The sequence below is a fragment of the Saimiri boliviensis genome, chromosome 17 (assembly GCF_048565385.1).
Source record: "Saimiri boliviensis isolate mSaiBol1 chromosome 17, mSaiBol1.pri, whole genome shotgun sequence".
NCBI lineage: Eukaryota > Metazoa > Chordata > Mammalia > Primates > Cebidae > Saimiri > Saimiri boliviensis.
In genome coordinates this window covers 10848613-10872324 of record NC_133465.1, presented here as the reverse complement: position 1 = coordinate 10872324, position 23712 = coordinate 10848613, and the positions used below count along the sequence as shown (strand labels likewise).

At 39.9% G+C, this 23712-nt stretch overlaps 1 protein-coding gene across 2 annotated transcripts in view; it reads left to right on the top strand.

Moving 5' to 3' along the window:
* Positions 1 to 4867: 4867 nt before the first annotated feature.
* LOC101034323 (myosin-2) overlaps positions 4868 to 23712 on the top strand; it is a 29308-nt gene continuing 10463 nt past the window's right edge. Inside the window, exons 1-22 of one of the 2 annotated variants that reach the window (XM_003929242.4) lie at positions 4868 to 4928; positions 5147 to 5189; positions 6980 to 7203; positions 7303 to 7446; positions 9880 to 10036; positions 11235 to 11262; positions 11346 to 11460; positions 11552 to 11644; positions 12183 to 12246; positions 12371 to 12469; positions 14492 to 14595; positions 15115 to 15253; positions 15604 to 15722; positions 15812 to 15961; positions 17042 to 17212; positions 17340 to 17649; positions 18272 to 18345; positions 19520 to 19607; positions 19695 to 19812; positions 21235 to 21358; positions 21446 to 21582; positions 23305 to 23560. In XM_003929242.4, coding sequence (XP_003929291.1) covers positions 7000 to 7203; positions 7303 to 7446; positions 9880 to 10036; positions 11235 to 11262; positions 11346 to 11460; positions 11552 to 11644; positions 12183 to 12246; positions 12371 to 12469; positions 14492 to 14595; positions 15115 to 15253; positions 15604 to 15722; positions 15812 to 15961; positions 17042 to 17212; positions 17340 to 17649; positions 18272 to 18345; positions 19520 to 19607; positions 19695 to 19812; positions 21235 to 21358; positions 21446 to 21582; positions 23305 to 23560 — 2694 coding nt within the window. In that variant the 5' untranslated portion in view covers positions 4868 to 4928; positions 5147 to 5189; positions 6980 to 6999. Of the gene's footprint in view, positions 5005 to 5146; positions 5190 to 6979; positions 7204 to 7302; positions 7447 to 9879; positions 10037 to 11234; positions 11263 to 11345; positions 11461 to 11551; positions 11645 to 12182; positions 12247 to 12370; positions 12470 to 14491; positions 14596 to 15114; positions 15254 to 15603; positions 15723 to 15811; positions 15962 to 17041; positions 17213 to 17339; positions 17650 to 18271; positions 18346 to 19519; positions 19608 to 19694; positions 19813 to 21234; positions 21359 to 21445; positions 21583 to 23304; positions 23561 to 23712 lie in introns of both variants that reach the window. The other variant, XM_003929243.4, reaches the window with a different exon arrangement.

The following is a 23712-nucleotide window of genomic DNA, read 5'->3' as shown; positions in this document are numbered from 1 at the left end:
CCATTTTTCTTCCTCCCACCTCAGTTGTTTCTGTTTCTGTTCCTGCATCTAGAATTTCTTTCTTCCTGGATCTCCATTTGTTAAATCCTACCGAATTCCTTCATGGACCATCTCAGATGACATTTCTATGTGGCCTTCCTTGATCCTTCAACAAAATGCTACTTCTTCATTAAAGAAATCTGCAGTATATATTTGGCCGGCAACCGTGGCTCACGCCTGTAATCCCAGCCCTTTGACGGGCCGAGGCTAGGAGTTCAAGACCAGCCTGCCGAAGATGGTGAAACCCCATCTCTACTAAAAATACAAAAATTAGCCAGGCATGTTGGCAGGTGCCTGTAATTGCAGGTACTTAGGAAGGCTTGAACCCGGGAGGTGGAGGTTGCAGTGAGGCAAGATCACACCAGTGCACTCTGTACATACAACAAGTCTTTGGATTCTTGGATTTTAATATAGCATCCATTCAGCAACTTCCTGGACAATTCTACCCATGAGTGCAGATACAAACTTTCTTTCTTCCCACTTACTTCAAATTAGGACTAAACAATGTATTCTTTGAAAGCTAAATTTGGAACTAAAAAGAGTCATGTAATATATGATTAAAATTATATTTGTAATTTATATAAAATGTATTTAAATACATACATAAATTTGAATATATTTATATATTTTTATTCAAATTATAAGTGGGTCTGAATTATGTATTTCGACAACTTTATGAGCTCTCCCACAGGACTCTTACTAGCCAATTTTTTTCTTTATAAAGCAAATTTTCAGAAAGTCCTATGATTAGACATTTGGATGTATAGCTCTCTATCGATGGGGCTTTATACTTGCGGGTTACTGGTGCAAAGGTACCAAGTTTGAACCAGAAAACCAATGCATTCCTAGGAAACAGTATCAACATTCATTAACCATGCAGATTGATGAGCCTGGAGTTCAGTCTATGGAAAAAAGACAGAAGCAGTCACTGGAAAACTTTCATCGTGAGTCTTGACTCTTCTAAGGCTTTATCTGCCACCTCTTTAATTCTGTGGCCATATTTCTTTTAATCCCATCTGTTCTTTTTTTTTTTTTCTTCCATTTTTAGAGGGGATCCTGTTTCTACAAATCATCAATTTTAATTTTTAAAGCAATAATACATGTACTCAGCATAAAATTTTGAAAATACAAAAAGGTATGGTATGAAATGTCAGTCTCCCTTCTACCAAGTTACTTAACATTCAGTGCCCCTCTTGAAAAATCAGCAGTTAACCAATTTCTTGATCGGTTTTCTATTTCCACCACCAGCTCCCTAGCCTGGGCCCTCATTTCTTCACACCTTTCTTAATGTAACAGCTGAAAGTGTTTGTCTCTCTGTCAGGGCCAAACTGCCTTTTCTCTATCTGAGGGAATAATTGGAAAAAATGTCTGAATAAGAGCTGAGCTTGATTTTGAATTAAACAATAATATGAAAGAGAGGAGGGCATTCCATGGTGGCAGTAGGGAGTTTACCTGAGGGCTTGCCATATAGCTGTGCTGTGCAAATGTTTACTGAGTAACTGAAATTATTGAGGGAGCATATCTTGTTATAGAAATCAGAAAGAAAACTAGTTTCACTCCAACAGAGACTTCAGAATAAGAATTAACAAACTATGAGGGGCTATAGTAATCACAATTGTTAATATCAGTTGAATGAGTGATGGGTTCCCGGCACTGTTTTCAGCTTCTAAGCACTTCCGTGTCTTATTTACTCCTCACAAACCCCTATGAAGTACCACTTCCTTATCCCTTTTATAGAGCAGGAAGCTGAGTCTTGAGACGGTTTAGCAAATTTCCAAGGATATCCAGCTGGTATGTAGTCAAAAGTTAAATCCAGGTCCCAATTTCAGTTGTTGGGGACAAGAATGATTAGGATAAAGAAACCTGGCACCTCTGAGAATTTATAAACTAGAATTTAGGGGGACTTTCTACATGTCAGTACTATCCTAAGTGTTGATGAGGATCAAGCAGATACAGAAAACATGGATCCTTTTTTGCAAAGGATTTGTACGCTGTATCTTTTAAAGGCTGCCATCACATTGTTCTGAAGGTGACTTGAGCCATCTCTTAGTGCTCTCTTGATTTCTCAGATTGTAACCTTCCTGAAGACAAGGTCAGTGGCTGCTATTCTCTCTGAATGGCATAGACATTGCAAGGAGATTCAGACAGTAGCGACATTCAATGAGTAGCTGATGCTCATTCCCAAGCTGTCACCACCCCAAAACGTGACAGCTATTCCCAGGTGTGAGCAATGCAAAGTAGAAAGCCCCTGACTTATTGCAGCAGTGGTAAAAATACAGCGAAATCAAGAAAAAGATGCAAAATGACTGTACGTCTTTGACCTGTTTACAGAGTGGAAAAGATGATCCTGAATGACATATTCCTTAAGCCCACGTTCTCAGAGAATATTTTGTAGTCGCAAATCATGAGTCAAGTGGCACAGGAACAACTAAGGTGTGTCTCTCAATCACTGGGAACAAGGCTTTGCATGTTCTGCTTTACAGTCAAAAACAATGTATTAGACAGCTGCTACCTATAGAATACAGTATTCACTGAAGGAGTTTACCAACTGAAGAAACAGAATATAGAACCATGAGTTGACTTAAAAGTGAAGATCAGGCTGGGAGCAGTGACTCATGCCTGTAATCTCAGCACTTTGGGAGGCCGAGGAGGGCGGATCACTTGAAGTCAGGAGTTTGAGACTAGCCTGGCCAAGATGGTGAAACCCCGTTTCTACTAAAAACACAAAAAACTTGCCGGGCATGGCGGAACACGCCTGTAGTCCCAGCCACTCACGAGACTGAGGCAGGAGAATCGCTTGAACCCAGAAGGCGGAGGTTGCAGTGAGCCAAGATGGCGCCACTGCACTCCAGCCTAGGCAACAGAGCGAGACTCTGTCTCAAAAAAAAAAAAAAAAAAAAAAAAAAAAGTGAAGATCATTTCATAAATAACATTAAATATTTATTAAAACATAAGGAAAATGTCTATCAGCAGCAGAGGTGGAACAAGAGAATATTAAACTATTGCTGTGGGCACTAAAAATGGCAGTCTAGTTTGAAAAAACAGCTCCACAACTCACCTTAAAACAGAGCTTCCCAACCCGTAGGCTTTGGCATCAAAAAAGTAACTGATGTGCCATAAAATTTTGATCTCTTCAGTCTCAGAATGGCTGGAAGGGCAGGGGGGACCACAGCTTTGGGAAGTGGCTCCCAGCTGGGAGAAGGCTGACCAAGCGTTCCTCAGAGTGTTGGCTAGGCTGCATTAGAGTTTGACAGCATAACCTAGGATCCCTACAGGAGGCAAGCACAATGGTGGTATTTGCCATGTGCTGGATGGAACCAAGAAGGACTTCAGCAGCCAGCTGAGAATGTAATGCTGTCTTCTGTAGTCAAGAGACCCCTGGAATGGCTGGGAGGGTTGGTGTTCCAAGATGCCTGGGACAAGGCATGCAACCCAGAGAGCATCCAGCCAGAGTAAAGGTGCCATAAGGCTAAGTAGGTTGTACTGGAAGAGGTAGCTCACAGCGATAGCTCCAAACCTTAGACTTTGAAGAGATCAAGTACTTCTGTATATTTGTGACTGTTGTGCCCTTTGACCAACCTAGCAGCTGGGTGACTCCTTTAACCCATGAAGTTTTTGAAGATTAAGCTTCATTATCCTTTGAAATATTTAATATGAAAGAGAGACTTCAAACGGATTAAAAACTTATTTTCATTATATGAGAATATTCAACATTACGTTTTTCAATGAAGGAAAAAGAAGAGCTGGTAAATTTTTTAAATACTTCAACAGTGGTAAATGACCTAGTTTTTCATTTTCATCCCTCCTTCTTGGGCAAAGATACTCACTATGTTAATTATCAAGAATGCAGATATTGTTTGTATCATTTTTGAAAATTTGATCAGGAAATTTGTGTCATATTTCAAGTATAAAGTCAGATACAAACAAGTTTTATTTGTGAGATACAGCTCAAATTTTTCCTAAAGATTTTCAAGAAGGTATTATTTGCAAGTTTCAGATATATTCAGTATTTTATATTTTCCTTAATGCTATGCATATTTATTATATTACACAAAGGAATGTTAAAAAAATTTTTAAATGTTCTCCCCAAGCCCTTTACAGACACAGACAAATCCCTTCCACGTTACTCTACTACACTCATATTGTCATTTTTTCTCAGCGCACTGTGACACAAAAAATGTCGAAAAGTACTCTGATAATGCCTTTGCTCCTAAAAAATATTCAGCTTTTTTTTTTTTTTTACTGCAGGCAAGCGAAATGGGCAGGGGGACAGGAAATGGTGTGCTGGGTAAAGGGCACAACTTCGGCAAAAGCAAAAAGGTGAGAGAGCAAGGAAATTCCTCAAACTACAGGAATATTGGCACAACAGAGAGGACTTTCTATCTCTTTAAGTTGTTGAGGGCACATTGCTCAATTTTGCAGGGCTGGGGAGAAAGAATCAACAGGTAAAAATTAACTCTCACAAAATTAAAATACAGATTTGTATTTTATTTATGTGATTTAACATGTGAAATATGCGAAAGTGATGCAAGGCAGGCCTGAATGGTATGCCCAGCAAAGCCAAAAAGAAGTTCCAAGGGGAAGCCAGGTATCCTGGCTGCCCAGACACGGCCTTTATCCACCAGCTTGAATCTTTCTTTCAGATCATCTTCTCAAATTATCCATAGGAGATTTATCCACATACTCAATAAGAAAAATATTTCTAATTATATCCAACCATTCTTAATATGAATGAGAATTATGTGGGGACGCTAGATTGCCAAGAGGTATTTTGCCAAACAATTCCTTTTGACTTAAGAAAGAAGAGGCAGCTGCATTGTTTCCATAGCTATCCATATAAAAGAGCCCTTGGAATGAGGCTGACTCGTCCTGCTTTAAAAAGCTCCAAGGTAAGTGGGAGCAGGACGGTCTTTCAAGAGGGACACTGGTCACACCGCCCAGTGTAAGCAGCAGCTGCTAGTTCTGGTACTGCTCCTTCTGGAACTCCGTATTTTACCTCTCTGAATTTTGTTACTTTCTGTTTATAATAGCAAGTAATGCCATAAATGGAATTTTTTTCACCTCTTTTTCGTCAACTAATCAAGTGCTTTTCCCTTTTCTTTTATAGAACTGTCTCACTCCCAGGCTACATCTTCTCACTTGCTAACAAGGTAAGACTTGGACTAAGCAGTTCCTAGAGGACAATGCAAGAGGCTCTGGGATGGATTTATGTCACTTAGCAACCTTTCAGAGAGTGCTTGTCTCAGTAAATACCTTCTGACAACCGCACTTCAGGAAAGGGGCTAGAAAGGGAGGGCTGTCCCTTCAGAACAATGCACACATCCTCATTTATGGCTCAAGCATCGGTGGGGTGACATTTGAGCAAGGAAATCACTTTTAATAAATATATTGTCTGTGCAGGAAGAAAAAGAGTCTACCCTCAGATTCCCTTGCCAAAAATCTCAAATTTGATAAAAATGTATGTATCCTGCTGTTAGAATTCACTTAGTAAACATCATATCCAACAAATTAAAAAGGAACTAAGTAGGACAATGCTTCCTTTAAACTTTTTATAGTCCTTGCAAAAAGTTGCCTTACACAATGCTGAGTGCTATGGCATTTTTGTTGCGTATAATAGAGGTATTAATCTACCCTACCACTATGTACTGCATTTCTAAAAGGAGACACTGGGAGAGATGATACAAATGAGTTTCAAGTAATTTGATCACGTAATGACTGCAGTAGCATTCTTTGCCAAATCTTTCATTCTACTGATACCACTGGCAACCTGCAGATAACACAGAATGCAGCAAACAGGGCCTGCATGCTTCAAAGGAAAATTTGGAATAGCAAAGGGAGCCCTTCAATGTAGAAGAGTAAGGTTAATGTTTGCTACTGTTTTTATCCTTAGTTTAAATGGGTTAAAATGATCATCTGTATTTAATATGCAAAAAAATTACGTTAGAGAAACTATACTAAGCACCCAACCTAAAAGAAAAAAGGTAAACAAAATTGTAATCTCCCATAAACCACTGAACTTGAACAAATCTGGCTGAACAGGTAAAGGAGGAAATAAAGTTCTCTTTTTTTTTTTTTTTTTTTTTTTTGAGACGGAGTTTCGCTCTTGTTACCCAGGCTGGAGTGCAATGGCGCGATCTCGGCTCACCGCAACCTCCGCCTCCTGGGTTCAAGCAATTCTCCTGCCTCAGCCTCCTCAGTAGCTGGGATTACAGGCACGCACCACCATGCCCAGCTAATTTTTTGTATTTTTAGTAGAGACGGGGTTTCACCATGTTGACCAGGTTGGTCTCGATCTCTCGACCTCGTGATCCACCCGCCTCGGCCTCCCAAAGTGCTGGGATTACAGGCTTGAGCCACCGCGCCCGGCCAAAGTTCTCTTACATTACATTCAAGACATGGAATTTTGTGACACAATAATTTATGACATCTTATATATATAAATGGTAGCCTGAACAATTGCAAAGTACTTTCACAGTCATCATTTAAATCTCTTTTTCAAAGTATCTTCATCATATATTGTGAGTTGTGAATTAAGAAAGACAGAATTTATAATCCCTATTCTAAAGATGGAGTCACTTAGGCTCAAAAAAAATTAAGTGACATACCCAAGGTCACAAGCTACTTGACGAGCATTGACTTGTCAAGTCCCAACTTGACATCAGGACTGTAACTGTAACTCAGTTCCCGAGGAGAATGTGAGTCTTGGAGGATGAAAGAAGATAATGGATGCAAAGCCCTGAGTATGGTATTGGATACACAGAGACCACCTGATGCATTTTCATTCTTGTGATTATGTTTATCTCAGTAACTACAGCCTGGTGAACACAGGAGACCTGCCTAGTGAAATTTCCAACTGGGCCCATGAAATACAACAAATATTAAGATTTACTGGTATACATGGCAATCCAGACTCTAATGTGAAAACTTTTATCTCCTTTAGGACCTCTGAGTTCGGCAGCCATGAGTTCAGACTCAGAAATGGCTATTTTTGGGGAGGCTGCTCCTTACCTCCGAAAGTCTGAAAAGGAGCGCATTGAGGCCCAGAATAGGCCCTTCGATGCCAAAACATCTGTCTTTGTGGCGGAGCCCAAAGAATCCTTTGTCAAAGGGACCATCCAGAGCAGAGAAGCAGGAAAAGTGACGGTGAAGACTGAAGCAGGAGCAGTGAGTAGAATCCCAGGAGCTTGCCACATTTTATAGATTTTTAATTTTTTTGGTTTGATCACTCAATTAATGTACATGGTTATCTTTCCTGTTTACCAGACTCTGACAGTGAAGGATGATCAGGTTTATCCCATGAACCCTCCCAAATATGACAAGATCGAGGACATGGCCATGATGACTCACCTGCATGAGCCTGCTGTGCTGTACAACCTCAAAGAGCGCTACGCAGCCTGGATGATCTATGTGAGTGGCCCCTGCCAGAGCTCTTTATAATCATCCTCTTGTACTCTACCGTCCCGCTTCATCCACTGAGCATAAATAGGTCACAAGTAGTGACCCACTTCACTTTCATCATAGCATAACTAGTTAAAAGGCTTCATTATTCCTATTGTAAAGCACAGCGCAACAGCCAGCTCTACCTTGTTTTCCCATCCAAAGCTGGGGAAGACCACTGTCCATGTTGACTGGGTTGGCCATAAAACCCTTAAACAGGCATTTGAGCAGCTACTGCTTATTTTTCAATCACGTGCCATCTTCCCCGTTCCTCCTCCCCATTCCAGCTGCAGAATCATCAGAGTGAAAAAATAAACATAAACACTTTAAACTTTTTAAATATTTATTTTTATTTTGATTTTGAGACAGAGTCTTACTCTATCTCCCAGGCTGGAGTACAGTGGTACGATCTCAGCTCACTATAACCTCTGCCTCCTGTGATTCTTATGCCTCAGCCTCCAGAGTAGCTGGGATCACAGGCATATGCTATCATGCCTGGCTAATTTTTTTTTTTGTATTTTTTTTTTTTTTTTTTTTTTTTTTTAGTAGAAACAGGGTTTCATCATGCTGCCCAGGCTGGTCTCGAACTCCGGCACTCAAATGATCTGCCTGCCTTGGCCTCCAAAAGTGCTGGGATTACAAGTGTGCGACATCACACCCGGCCTAAAATGCTTTTTTTTTTTAAAAAAAATAATTCACTCATTTTTACTCCCCTAAAATAACAGCAATTTGTATCTGTATGTTCTGGTCCCTTCTATCTGTAATACCACCTCCTCGATGAAACCGTTCCCACTTCCCCAAGCAGTCAGATGTTCTGTCCTTCTGTTTCAGTCCCTGCAGTAACACTGACCATGTTTCTCCTTGATTATTCATTTACATGACTGTCTCCTACATAGACTGGGGATTCCTCCAGGGACATCATCTCATTTATCCGATTTCATTTCTACTGTCTGGCAAAGGCCTGCAGATAATACACATGCAGTAAATATTTTTAAATTGAATTTATTATGTTACATTCATATTTTTGCATAGTTTAGCCAGTGCTGATAGTTAGGCAACATCTATGCAAATGTGCCTAGTATTGATGGTCAGCATCCAGTCTAACTGGTTGGTGCCTGTCTTGAACCAATCATCAAAGACTTAAAATCCCTTGTTGTAATCATCATGTATCTATATCATTTTGTGTTCTGTTTCCTTATAACTCAAAACTATTTTGTAAATATTTTCCAAGTGTTGCTGTATACATTCATGTTTACTTTTAAAAATGCCTGCATCATATTCTCTTAAAAGATTTACCATAGTTCACCTAGCCATTCCCTTACTGTTAGGCACTTAGCTTATGTCCAAATTTGTGTTCTCACATATTTGAATTGTCTTAATGCTGCAAAGAGAATATATACTCATTTCCATAAAACAACACAAGGTTTCATATCCTAATTTTTGTTTTTTTGAGGCAGAGTCTTGTACTGTCACTGGGGCTGGAGTGCAGTGGCACAGTCTCTGCTCACTGCAATCTCCACCTCCCCAGTTCAAGCAGTTCTCCTGCCTCAGCCTCCTGAGTAGCTGGGATTACAGATGCCCACCACCATGCCTGGCTAATTTTTCAGATTTTTTTTTTTTGAGACAGAGTCTTGCTCTGTCACCAGGCTGGAGTGCAGTGGCACAATCTCGGCTCACTGCAAGCTCCGCCTCCTGGGTTCAAGTGATTCTTCTGCCTCAGCCTCCTGAGTAGCTGGGACCACAGGCACGTGCCACCACACCCGGCTAATTTTTCTATTTTTAGTAGAGATGGGGTTTCACCATGTTGGCCACGCTGGTCTTGAATTCCTGATCTCGTGATTCTCCTGCCTCGGCCTTCCAAAGTGCTGGGACTACAGGCATAAGCCACTGTGTGTGGCAATTTTTAAAAACATGTATTTCTTCTGCTGCTATGTAAAAAGCACTGTAAAAAGCCCTGAGGGCAGCAAGCAATAAGAAATCTGAATTGTAGTCACTTCCCTAGGATTCTGCTATCACATTGTTGAATCTGCCAACTAGTTTTCATGCTGATACCTTGAAGAAATAAAACTAGTCATTTAAAGTGCTCCTTTTTGTTAAAATTCAGTTAATTTCCAGACAAGCCTGGGCAAAAAAGTGAGCCTTTATTTCTATAAAAAGTTTATACAAAATTAGCTGGGCATGGTGATGCACGCCTGTAGTCCCAGCTTCTTGGGAAGGTGAGGTGGGAGGATTGCTTGAGCCCAGGAGGTCAAGGCTGCAGTGAGCTGAGGTAGCACCCCTGCACTCCAGCCTGGGTGACAGAGCAAGACTCTTGCCTCAAAAATAACATTCAATTAATAAGTTAATTGTACAAGTAACAGGAAAGGTCTTTGGGTGCTTATTCTATTTTTTTCATTTTCATAGACCTACTCGGGCCTCTTCTGTGTCACCGTCAACCCCTACAAGTGGCTGCCGGTGTACAACCCCGAGGTGGTGGGTGCCTACCGAGGCAAAAAGCGCCAGGAGGCCCCGCCCCACATCTTCTCCATCTCTGACAACGCCTATCAGTTCATGCTGACTGGTGAGTGAGCCAAATGCTTTGCAAGTGCATAAACCTTTTAGAACAGAACCATAGGAGAACGAGACTCTAGGCACTCTCAACACATTCTTTGAGCTCATCCCTTTTAGTTGAGGCTGGTGTGCTTATGAAGGAGAAGGTACAGGAAGGGGAGAAAGGCTGATTTGTAATCCTTAATATTACATAGTTGCTAATGATCTCTTAAATTTTAAAAAGTCAAGAGGCTGGCCATAGTTAATATACTTTTGAATGACTCAGAAACTCAAATAAATATGAGTAAAAATACAACCATTTCTGTATGTAAGTGTATGTACACATACACCCATGCACACATAATCACACATAGAAACTGTGTCTCTATTACTATGAACCAAAAAACAGAAGAGTAAAACTTGTCTCTGTGGTTTCAGCCTCAGCATCCTAAATTGTGACAGATAAAGTTCTCTCTATATTAAGGATGGCACAATGCTATTGTCCTTTGCTCAGAACCAACCTGAAGAGGCTCCAGATTTAAGGTATATTTGGTATTAAGAGAGTTACATGTTGAATCTGCTTCCTACAATATAGTCTTGGCTAGAACAATCTAAAGTACTTGTGGCACCTTGGAAGGGGCTTAGAGAATTCCTGTTCAGAGAGTAAAACATCAAAACAAAATTTTACCTCTTCCTAAAAATACGATTAAAGCTATATTTTTAAAGCTATCACCTTTACTATGATTACTCCTCTCGCACACTAAAAATATCTCTAATGTTCATTCTTCATTACTTCTTGCACCCACAATTTATATATGTCCCTAACTTAAATCATCATTTAAAGCTAACCAAAGAGGCAAGTCTACTTTTGGTGTTTATTTAGTGACAAGAGTATTAAAAAGAAAAAGTGTGGTGCTTCAGGAATACACAGCCATGTAGTCATCACTTATAAACATCACTTTCAAACATTTTCCTTCATCATAGAATTTTTTTCTTCAAATGAAATACTTGTTGGAAGATTTGAACGTAAACTGATAAAAGTGGTGGTGTTCTGTTGAAATGGGTGCATGTGTGCTAAAGCTGGGGAAGGAGGAAGTGGTAGGTATAGAGCCTGCCAAGCCCTAAAGATTGCAAAGGCCAGACTGAATAACACTGAGTAAATTCCACTTTACTTATCATTTACAAATATCTAGGAAAACAGTATTAAATGTCTATAATTTCTTTTGTAGACCGAGAGAATCAGTCAATCCTGATCACGTAAGTAGATTTTATGCTTTCTTTACATGGCTGTGATAGCTGCTAGCTTTGAGACCACACCTGATTGAGTTTTGATTTGACAGTGGAGAATCTGGCGCAGGGAAGACTGTGAACACCAAGCGTGTCATCCAGTACTTTGCAACAATTGCAGTTACTGGAGAGAAGAAGAAGGAAGAAACTACTTCTGGCAAAATGCAGGTGAGTCTGATGGTCACAGTCAAAATCTGTCGGGACTCTCAGGTAGGAAATTCCCAAGCCCCAGATGCAAAGACTGCTCTTGCCTTTGCAGGGGACTCTGGAAGATCAAATCATCAGTGCCAACCCCCTACTGGAGGCCTTTGGCAACGCCAAGACCGTGAGGAATGACAACTCCTCTCGCTTTGTAAGTCTCTTGGACACTCTAATAGATATTGTTCACTGGTCAAAATTTTTGAGATGTTTGTAAATATATTCTCTGAATCTTTTTCATTCCCATTATACTACATCATTGTTCTTTCCTTTTCCTCTGAGCATGTAATAACATAGATCAAAACTTCATCTTTCAAGGATATGTGACCTTTTCTTATCTGTCATGATCTACAATTATTCACTATTTTAAAATTTTTATTTATTTTTAATTTACAAATAATTATATTTATAAAATAAAATGTGATGTTTTGATATATGTTATGTGTACATTACAGAATGATTAACATGCTAATTAACATATCCATTACTTCACATACTTAATAAATATTTACGATTTTTAAATCAAAGATAAAACTCTTCTACTTATAAAATAGGAGATACACCTTTTTCTACCTGATACAAATATTCTCTTAATTGATTTAATATTAAAGTACGAGCATCAAATGTTTTGAATTTCTCAAAGATGTGATATTACATAAAAACAAGGTAGTAACATTAGTTTTTATTTCAAGGGTAAATTCATCAGAATCCACTTTGGCACTACAGGAAAACTGGCATCTGCTGATATTGAAACATGTAAGTGTTCAGATCCATTTAAAATCATTTCAGATTCTTATGATCTAAAAAACTGACCAAAAATCAAATTCACAGGTCAAATGAATTGTTACACTTTTCTTGTATGTTACTTGTTTCCTTCCAGATCTGTTAGAGAAGTCTAGAGTTACTTTCCAGCTTAAGGCTGAGAGAAGTTATCATATTTTTTATCAGATTACATCGAACAAGAAACCAGAACTAATTGGTAAGAAATGTCATAATTCTTTTTCAGAATTACTGCATCAGTACATATCAATGCATAGTCCAACCTAGTATTCTATGACTGAATTTTGGAAAGTTTATATGTCATTTTGTTTTTTTAAAATAGCTTTGTGAGCCGGGCGCAGTGGCTCAAGCCTGTAATCCCAGCACTTTGGGAGGCTGGGGCGGGTGGATCACGAGATCAAGAGATCGAGACCATTCTGGTCAACATGGTGAAACCCCATCTCTACTAAAGATACAAAACTTAGCTGGGCATGGTGGCACGTGCCTGTAATCCCAGCTACTCAGGAGGCTGAGGCAGGAGAATTGCCTGAACCCAGGAGGCAGAGGTTGTGGTGAGCCGAGATAGCGCCATTGCACTCCAGCCTGGGTAACGAGCGAAACTCTGTCTCAAAAAAAAAAAAAAAAAGCTTTGTGAGTTTGGTAAAAATTTACATATGCTCATTAGAAAAATTCAAAGGAAATTGGGCAAGCGCGGTGGCTCATGCCTGTAATCCCACCCAGCACTTTGGGAGGCTGAGGTGGGCAGATCATGAGGTCAAGAGGTTGAGACCAGTCTGGCCAACATGATGAAACACTGTCTCTACTAAAAATACAAAAATTAGCTGGGTGTGGTGGTGCACACCTGTAGTCCCAGCTAGGCAGAAGGCTGGGGCAGGAGAATCATTTGAACCCGGGAGGCGGAGGTTGCAGTGAGCTGAGATTGCGTCACTGTACTCCAGCCTGATGACAAAGCAAAACTGTCTTTTAAAAAAAAAGATTCAAAGGAAAGCAAAAGGAAAACTGAAAATAATATCTCTAATTGCTACCACTGTGAAAAAACCACCATGAACTCACTTGGATAAATATCACTGTAATAATTTTGTATATACATATCTCTACATATAGATACATACATACAATTTTCATAACTGAAATCAGTTACATGCTCTCCTGTACTCTACTTTTTTACTGAGCAATTATGTATCATAGCTATCTCCATGTCACTAAATATACCTCCACATTATTATTTCTAATAGTTACATAGTTTTCTATTCTAGAAAAAGCATAATTTACTTAACTATACCCTCTTTACAGATAGCGATTATTTCCAGTTCTGGATTGTATATAGTGAACACTATCGTGACCCAACTTTTCCCATTATGCGATTATTCTCTTTGGATTACAGTAGTTTTCTTTGTTTGTTTGTTTTAGTTTGTTAAGATGGAGTCTCGCTTTGTTGCCCAGGCCGGAGTGCAATGGTGTGATCTTGGCTCGCTGCAACCTCTGCCTCCTGGGTTCAAGTGATTCTCCCTGTCTCAGCCTCCTGAGTAGCTGAGATTACAGGCATGCACCACCACACCTGGCTAATTTTTGTAATTTTAGTAGAGATGGGGTTTCACCATGATGTCCAGGCTGGTTTTGAACTCCTGACCTCAGGTGATCTGAATGCCTCAGCCTCCCAAAGTGCTGGGATTGCAGGCATGAGCCACTGCACTTGACCAGTTTTTTTTTTTTTTTTTTTTTTTTTTTGAGACGGAGTTTCACTCTTGTTACCCAGGCTGGAGTGCAATGGCACAATCTCGGCTCACCGCAACCTCTGCCTCCTGGGTTCAGGCAATTCTCCTGCCTCAGCCTCCTGAGTAGCTGGGATTACAGGCACGCGCCACCATGCCCAGCTAATTTTTGTATTTTCAGTAGAGACGGGGTTTCACCATGTTGACCAGGATGGTCTCGATCTCTTGACCTCACGATCCACCCACCTCGGCCTCCCAAAGTGCTGGGATTACAGGCTTGAGCCACCGCGCCCGGCCCACAGTTTTTTTTTTTTTAAGTAAGGATTTATAAGAGTGCCATGACATCAACTTCAAGTATTTGCGACGGTGTCTAATACCCTTTAAATGCTTCTTCAGTGCCCATGAGTCATCAACCAAGCATCATACAGTGCCTCACAATTTGTCTAGAAATCTCTTGCCTTAATGAAGAAGATAATTATGCTTATCTTTGCTCTGTTTCTTGTACTTAGAAATGCTTCTGATTACCACGAACCCATACGATTACCCATTTGTCAGTCAAGGGGAGATCAGTGTGGCCAGCATCGATGATCAGGAAGAACTGATGGCCACAGACGTAAGTAGAACACAAGACTATTGGAATTATAATGGTGGGTCAGAGTAATGGTGATCCAGATCAATATTCAGTGTCTAGTAGAAATGGCAAAGGAAGATTCAAGGATGCACATGGGCATGCCCCTTCGAGTCAAATGAAAAGAGCATGATGTGCCCCTATAGCATTTTACTCAACCTTTACATTCTTCTAAAGATCTATCATTTCTGAATTTCTAAACTCTTTTTTTTTTTTTTTGCAATTGACTGGCATTAGATCCCTACCATCTCTCAAAATAACAAGTTCCTTAGATCTACTATTCTTATTCTCTGTTCTAAGTCCACTTTTTGAATCTTCAGAAGGTACACTCCTACAATTCTCATGCTCTGTGCTGGCCTCTGGTTGACCAAGTCTCTATATACCCAACCTTCCTTGTCTCCATTAGTACTGTTAGTTTCCTCAAGCCAGCAATGGGAGCATGGACTATTAACAGCGAGTGTGTGGGTCACAACCTAACTGCCATCCTATTGGTTATTTTGACAGAGTGCTATTGATATTTTGGGCTTTACCAATGAAGAAAAGGTCTCCATTTACAAGCTCACGGGGGCTGTGATGCATTATGGGAATTTGAAATTTAAGCAGAAGCAACGTGAGGAGCAAGCAGAGCCAGATGGCACCGAAGGTACCAACTAAGTTACCCATATGATTTTGCATTTGTTTGAAAATCACACTTAACTTGTTATCCATAAATCTTCCTGGGAAGGTAAATTCACTTTGAAGAATTACGGTGTCTGTATACTTAAATACTACGCCATGGGAAGCATGAACACTAGATAGATGTTTCCTATAATTTCTGAAGTTCTTTAGGGCAAACTACCCCATAATCAAAAACTTGAACTTAGTGAAAACATCAGTAAGGACGCTCAGAAAGATATATTTAAAACACTGCATATCATTGTAGTTTAAAAGTATTTTTACGGAAGTGGGTTTCTTTGAGCCGTAATAACGTTGCTCTATTCTGTCTTCTTTTAGTTGCTGACAAGGCAGCCTATCTCCAGAGTCTGAACTCTGCGGACCTACTCAAAGCCCTCTGCTACCCTAGGGTCAAGGTCGGCAATGAGTATGTCACCAAAGGCCAGACTGTAGAGCAGGTAAGTGCAGAATTCATATTAACTGCCGGGGACGAAAGCATTTTCACAGGCCTCTAACAACTTTGAGAGTTATATCTTTGTCTTTTAAGGTGACCAACGCGGTGGGCGCTCTGGCCAAAGCCGTCTACGAGAAGATGTTCCTGTGGATGGTCACCCGCATCAACCAGCAGCTGGACACCAAGCAGCCCAGGCAGTACTTCATCGGGGTCTTGGACATTGCTGGCTTTGAGATTTTTGATGTGAGTTGATGGCTGGCTGAGGGAATTTTACAATAAGGCAATGGAAATATCTATATGAAGGAATTAGTAAAGACTATGAACTTTTCTTACCACTGTTAAAATTATTTTAAGCCTTAGAAGAGAGTAACTGGGCACTTATTGTAGTAGCAATTCCACTTCTATAAGAAACAGCAATACTGTTTCATAAGGACTCGTCAGCTTGCTGTATGATCCAAAAGGAGTTCTGAATTAGCTTAGTGCAATGGGATTGGAGGTCTATTTTAAGAAATACTTAGAGACAATAAGAGCTGAGAAACGTTAATAATTTAGAGTCAGCATTAACAAATGCAATTAGCTTTTAAGACTCAATAGTATGATATGAAATAAAAATTCATATTGATTATGAAATATATTTTTCTTGATTATAGTTTTCAAGAAGTTTAAACTTTTTTCTAATTACACAAGCAAAACTTGGGCATTGCAGAGGATATAGAAGGTCCCAAGGAAAAAGATTCCACATAATTCTACTATTTATATATAATGTTAACATTCTGGTGAATTTTTAAAAATACAAATGTATACTATCATACTATATATAATACTTGGCATCTTGATCTTTTTTCATTTCACCTTAAAGAATAACGGGGGGAGGGCTGGCAATTATAGCTCACTTGCATGCTGACCATGTGACTATCATGCAAGACAGACTCCTCCCAGCCAGCTTCTCATGGGTTGCAAGTTGGCTCCTAAATGAGTCAACAGAAAACTAGAAACCTTCTGGAAAGTGTCGGAGATAATGGGAATAAACACAGGATGATTAAGTAGGTGCTCAGGAAAATACCTGAATAAACTTAAGCAAACACAGAAAAAGAATATCATTATGGTAGGATTTTCTACAAAATTACAGCAGAAAAATAGTAGATTCCACATGCCCTCAAACTTCCATATTTTTCATCTTTTATTTCAAAGTCTCTTCAATCCAGTGATTTTAACATCTATAATATAAAGGCTCTTGACACATATTTTTTATATGGAAAACTTCTGTCTTTTAAAAAATGCTCAATATGCTTAAGAGAGAAGTAAACACATCTATTTATGTAGTTCAACAGCCTGGAGCAGCTGTGCATCAACTTCACCAACGAGAAACTGCAACAGTTTTTCAACCACCACATGTTCGTGCTGGAGCAAGAGGAGTACAAGAAGGAAGGCATCGAGTGGACGTTCATCGACTTCGGGATGGACCTGGCTGCCTGCATCGAGCTCATTGAGAAGGTTGGTTTTGCATTTCAGAAACCATATTTGGTGGCAACTATATTATTCACTGCTTCTCATTTTAATTCCATAGGCAGAGAAAAGAATAAATAGAAGTACGATTTTGTTTTGTGGTCTGCTTTTTTAGCCCATGGGCATCTTCTCCATCCTGGAAGAGGAGTGCATGTTCCCTAAGGCAACAGACACCTCCTTCAAGAACAAGCTGTATGAACAGCATCTGGGCAAGTCAGCCAACTTCCAGAAGCCCAAGGTGGTCAAAGGCAAGGCCGAGGCCCACTTCTCTCTGATTCACTATGCTGGCACCGTGGACTACAACATTACTGGCTGGCTGGACAAAAACAAGGACCCCTTGAATGAGACCGTGGTTGGGCTGTACCAGAAGTCTGCAATGAAAACTCTAGCTAATCTCTTCTCTGGTGCTCAAACTGCTGAAGCAGGTAATGCTCAAATGTTAATAATAGCCTCTAGGTATTACAACATGTGATGTTAGATTGAAGTTAGTCATCTCTTAAGCCTGGCAAAAGGGTGGCAGACCAAACTCCTGGTTCTATCAAGTATTGAACAGATAGGCTGACTTGTAATTATACATTTGTGACTCACTCCACTACTGACAGGAGCCCAACTGCAGAGTCAGAGGGGAATTATCAGGCTCTCAACCAATGAAGAGCCTCAGCTTCTACAATTCTCTCCTACTTCTTCCACATCTGCAGGATACAGAATATCTGAGAGTATAAATCTGAGACAGCGGAGTGACAAACTTCTGCCTCACAATACTAATTTCTATGGATGATTTTTGACGTTAGTGCTCCCGACATGTCCTAATATTAGGGAGTCCCTCTCTGTAAAATCAGGTGAATATCCTTGGCCTCATTTCCCACTGGAGAAAGAATCACACATAAGTGGATGCAAACTTAGTTGAAAAATAAGATTCATTCAGGCTCAAACAGAGAGGCCAGTTGAGTAGGAAAAAAGCTCCACTTGATGAACACAGAAATCAGCAAATAGACAAGAGGTAGCCCTGTGAATTCAAAACTATATTTCTTTTCTTCCTTTCTTCAGAGGCAGGTGGAGGGGCCAAGAAAGGTGGTAAGAAGAAGGGCTCTTCTTTCCAGACCGTGTCTGCTCTTTTCAGAGTAAGGAACAGATAGTTTTTGACATTCTCCAGTTGCTTTGGGAATCTGTTGTTGTTGCTGCTGTTGTTTTTAATTTGGGTCTGTTTTCTGAATTTCTATTTTTGTTCTAAGGATATATTTATCTATTCATCTGCTAATATCACATTATATTTATTAAAATTAACTTATAATATGCTTTGAAATCTTGCTGGGCAGAAGTTCCCTCGTTGTCTTTCCTTTTTTAAAATTTATTTTTTATTTCAAGAGGTTTTGGGGGAACAGGTAGTGTCTAGTCACATGCACAAGTTTTTTAGTGGTGATTTCTGTGATATTGGGGCACCCATCACCAGTGTACTGCTGTGTACACTGTATCCAATGTGTAAAATGTACTTTTAAAAGTACAAGAACATTCCCTGAGTAAATGATTGATAGTAGCTAGTGACTCTGTTGATCTAACTTTGGAAAGAAGTGATTTAAATTACTCCGAAATTATTAGTTCACCTTTCATGCTAAGTCAAATAATGAGAAATATTTTACAGAGAATTTTATAGACCATAATACTCTGCCATTAATAATCTAGCTGAGCTATGAGAAAGAGGAATGACATGAACTCAAAGAGACTAAAAGACATCAGTATGGCTAATAAACTCATAAAACTCTAGCAGAAAATCTGCAGTGAAGCTAATATGGTATTCTTGCTCTTAATTGAGTCAATTTTCAATTATAATTGGTAGGATTGCTCCCCTATGATAATCTCTATCCCCTAAAAATTGATAGAACTAGAAAAGGGAAGCTATATTATAAGGAAAAAGTCCACATGTGGTACAGGCTTCCATTTCCTTATTGGCAAACTATGGAATTTAGAAGAAAGAGCAATCACCTAGCATGGGAAGGCAATGGCCTTCTAAATATACATGTGTGGCCAGGGACCAGGGAAGGAAAGAAGGATGGTGTTGGTATAAACTAAAGAGAGGAACATGCCAGGATGCTTTCTACGTGTAACTCCCAGAAACCCAAGTGCAGAAAGATCTACTGAGGAGGAAAATATATCTCAGGAGAAGCATTCAAGGTGTTGCCTTGTAAGAACGCAGTCCATACTGGTATTCGACTCAGCTATATGGATTTTACAGACACCGATAACTGCTCATATCCATGTCTAGAGTATAAGATGACACGATTTCTCCTGATTTTACAGGAGAATTTGAACAAGCTGATGACCAACCTCAGGAGTACCCATCCTCACTTTGTGAGGTGCATCATCCCCAATGAGACTAAAACTCCTGGTAAGAAGTTCTATAATAAAAGTGCAAAGGGTGACTGCCACACCTCCTTTTCAACAGCTCTGCAGTGAAATAAATATGCATTTTTAGGTGCCATGGAGCACGAACTTGTCCTGCACCAGCTGAGGTGTAACGGTGTGCTGGAAGGCATCCGCATCTGTAGGAAAGGATTCCCAAGCAGAATCCTTTATGCAGACTTCAAACAAAGGTCAGTTTCTCCTGAATATAGTGTATCCTAAAGTTTAATATGAACAAATTTAATGCAAGCAAAACAATTTAGTGAAACATATGCCTCTACTTGTTAGTTTTGTCAAAAGAAGAAGTTAAAAAAATCACGAGTCTCAAGTCTCAAACACTTTGTTTGTTTTTGGAGACACAGTCTGGCTCTGCTGCCCAGGCTAGAGTACAGTGATGTGATCTCAGCTCACTGCAGCCTCTGCCTCCCAGGTTCAAGTGATTCTCCTGCCTCAGCCTCCCCAGTAGCTGGGATTACAGGCATGTGCCACCATGCCCGGCTAATTTATGTATTTTTAGTAGAGATGGGGTTTCAACATGTTGGCCATCCTGACCTCAGGTGATCCACCCGCCTCAGTCTCCCAAAGTGCTGGGATTACAGGTGTGAGCCACCACACCCAGACTCAAACACTTTTACAATATAAAAATACAACATTTTAAGCACCTTGTAGAATTTTCATTGAATTGACCAGGCTCTTGGCTTAGCTCAGAGATGTACACATTAACTCCAATAATGAAAATAATAACCTTTTTGAGTACTTAATATGTTTAGATTACCTTGTTTAATCCTCAAAAAAATGCAGAAGGAGGTACTAGTAAGACCTCATTTTATAGATGAATAAGCTGAGGCTGAGGGAGATGAAGGTACTTGCCCAAAGTCATACTTAAAAAGTGGTTGAGTAAGAAACTCTTCCTTACAAACATAGCTACTCATTTTCTGTCATTCCCTTTGGTATTATTTGTTTGCCTTTTCCTCTCACATATTAGATTCCCAGTGCTTCCCGGAGGCAGAGGGAACAGGTCACAATGACTGCTCCTCAGGTGCTTTTTCGCCTCTCTAAACAAGCTTATCTTGAGAATCAAAGAAAAGGCGGAGGTGGGAAGGACTTGGGTAGCAGCTGCCAGAAGCTGATCTCTCCTAGAGAGTGCCACCTGGGTCAGGTGGCACTGACAGAATTCCAGGGCTCAAGATCCATAGCACGTCTAAGTTTGATTTGAGGTGATCAGGATAGTTCCCAATACGTAAAGTGTACTCTACCAAATTCTTCAATCAAGGTAGCTCTCTTGGATTCAGGGCCTTAAAAAGCAAATGTGTCTAGTAAAGATAACACATTACATTTTATTGGTTAGCCATACCACAGTATGAATGAGATGACAGAACCCTTTCCTAAGAACAGGATCTGATCAGATGAAAGGAAAGTTGCAACTGTGAGGAAAAGGAAAAGGGAGTAAAAATTGGTCCCAGCTTTCATATTCATATAAACAATGTTCTCCACGTGAACCGAGAATAGTAACTTTTTAAAAAGTTCTTGTTTAAAAAATGAATCATTTAATGTTTAGCTACTATTTGTGTCATCAGTAAACTGGTTTTTAAAAGCCGTGTGTACTTTAACAGATACAAAGTATTAAATGCAAGTGCTATCCCTGAAGGACAATTCATTGATAGCAAGAAGGCTTCTGAGAAGCTCCTTGGGTCCATCGACATTGATCACACCCAGTATAAATTTGGGCACACCAAGGTAATATTCTGTAAATCCTACCTGATGCTATCCCTATCCCTTTGAACTTTATTAAAGCTTCTGATGTGCAACCCTTCCCATGTACAGGTCTTTTTCAAAGCTGGCCTTCTGGGGCTCCTAGAGGAGATGCGAGATGACAAACTGGCCCAGCTGATGACTCGAACCCAGGCCAGGTGCAGAGGGTTCTTGGCAAGAGTGGAGTACCAGAAGATGGTGGAAAGAAGGTATAAAAACACACATTTATTCACATATTCTGTCTTCAAAAACATATCTGAAATGGCTTACAGTCAAGACTCAGCTTATGATGAGGACACTAAAGAAGGAATGAACAGGAGTCCTCCCTATAATGAAGTGGGAATATCCATGTACCAGAAAACTTAAGGAAGGAACCACCACCATCTGATCATATGGGCAAAACTTGAGAAGCATAAAATGTGTGTAATTCTTCTCTAACAAGATAAATTACACCAGTGAGTAAGCAGAAGCCAACTTTTGCCTGAGCACTTGTTTCTAATATGAAGTTACTGGAAAGATCATTAGATAAGGGACTTGAGCTGTAGAACAAACAGTATACTCAAGAGTGGTTTCACACAGGATGCAGAGACAACTTTTTCCCTCTGATCACTTATTTATCGAACTATCATGATGTAAAATATTAGGGGCCATTTATCGGTGAAAGATTTTTTGCAGTAAGTTAACACAATGTCATCAGGGAATGTAGCTTTCGGGTGATCTAATTAGATGCAAGGACAGCATTCAAAGACTATAGAGCCAGGTGCTCAAAGTACAGGATATATGTGACCAGGACCATTTCTCCGTGGTAAGAAAGGCATTTTACATTGCTACGTATAAACCTACACATATGCATATGTGTATGCAGATATATAATTTACATGAAGCAAATTTTATTTTTACCACTTGTAATTATGCTAATATTTTAGACTATATTCTATTTCATTAAAAATAATAAATTTTGGTCATGATCCACGATATATATATTTGAGCAATTGTCTATTTATAGTGTAATGAGTTGGAAAAATCATTTAGATGAAAACAAAAGTGGTATTAGAGAATGGAATGCAAAATTCACACAACGTTAACATATAAAGCCAGAGATTTTCAAAAAAATACTGAGTTTTTAAAATCTCATGCCCCACATATTCCTAAAGAGCTGTGTTCCCCCTTCACTACCATTAGTGGTGTTTTAGTAGCAATGTCTGAGGAGCACTGATGTACAGCAAGGCTTCCCAAAGGGTACTCCTTGGACTTGCAGCATCAGCGTTTCTTGCAAACTTGTTAAAAATGCCATTTTTCAGCCCCACCCTAGATCCTCTGAGTTTAAATCTGTGAAGGTCAGGTTCAGGAGTCAGTATTTTAATAAGTCCTTCACAGGTGACTTTTTCTTCTTCTTCTTCTTCTTCTTCTTTTTTTTTTTTTTTTTTTTGAGATAGAGTTTCGCTCTTGTTGCCCAGGCTGGAGTACAATGGCGTGATCTCGGCTCATTGCAACATCCACCTCCCGGTTCTAGTGATTCTCCTGCCTCAGCCTCCTGAGCAGCTGGGATTACAGGCATGGCCACCATGCCTGACTAATTTTGTATTTTTAGTAGATACAGAGTTTCTCCACGTAGGTCAGGCTGATCTCAAACTTCCGACCTCAGGTGATCCACCGCCTTGGCCTCCCACAGTGCTGGGATTACAGGCATGAGCCACCATGTCTGGCCCCTTCAGGTGATTCTTATGCATACCAAGTTTGAGAAGCAGTGATGTAGAGAAATGAGTGATCTTAGCAAGACCTTGACCATCATCCCAAAATAGAATTTCTTTTATCTGCATGTTTGAAAGCAGAATAGAAAAAAGATGGAGCAGAACCTCCAATTCTTACTGCCAAGGTTTCATCTCATTTCATCAACCACACAATACTAAGTTGCATCAATTAAATTTCAGGGAGGCCATTTTCTGTATCCAGTACAATATCAGAGCCTTCATGAACGTCAAGCACTGGCCCTGGATGAAACTCTTCTTTAAGATCAAGCCTCTGTTGAAGAGTGCAGAAACCGAGAAGGAGATGGCCACCATGAAGGAAGAATTTCAGAAAACTAAAGATGAGCTTGCCAAGTCAGAGGCAAAAAGGAAGGAACTTGAAGAAAAGATGGTGACGCTGTTGAAAGAAAAAAATGACTTGCAGCTCCAAGTTCAGGCTGTGAGTTGGAATACCATCCTTAGTATCACTAATCAGTATGCAGGGGCTAGAACTTTGGCCACTGTCGGCCATGAGTTGGGTAATCACATGGGAGACACTCATTGGAGGGAAAAGCTTAAAGCACTCCAATGGTAAGAAAAGGTCCAAACATT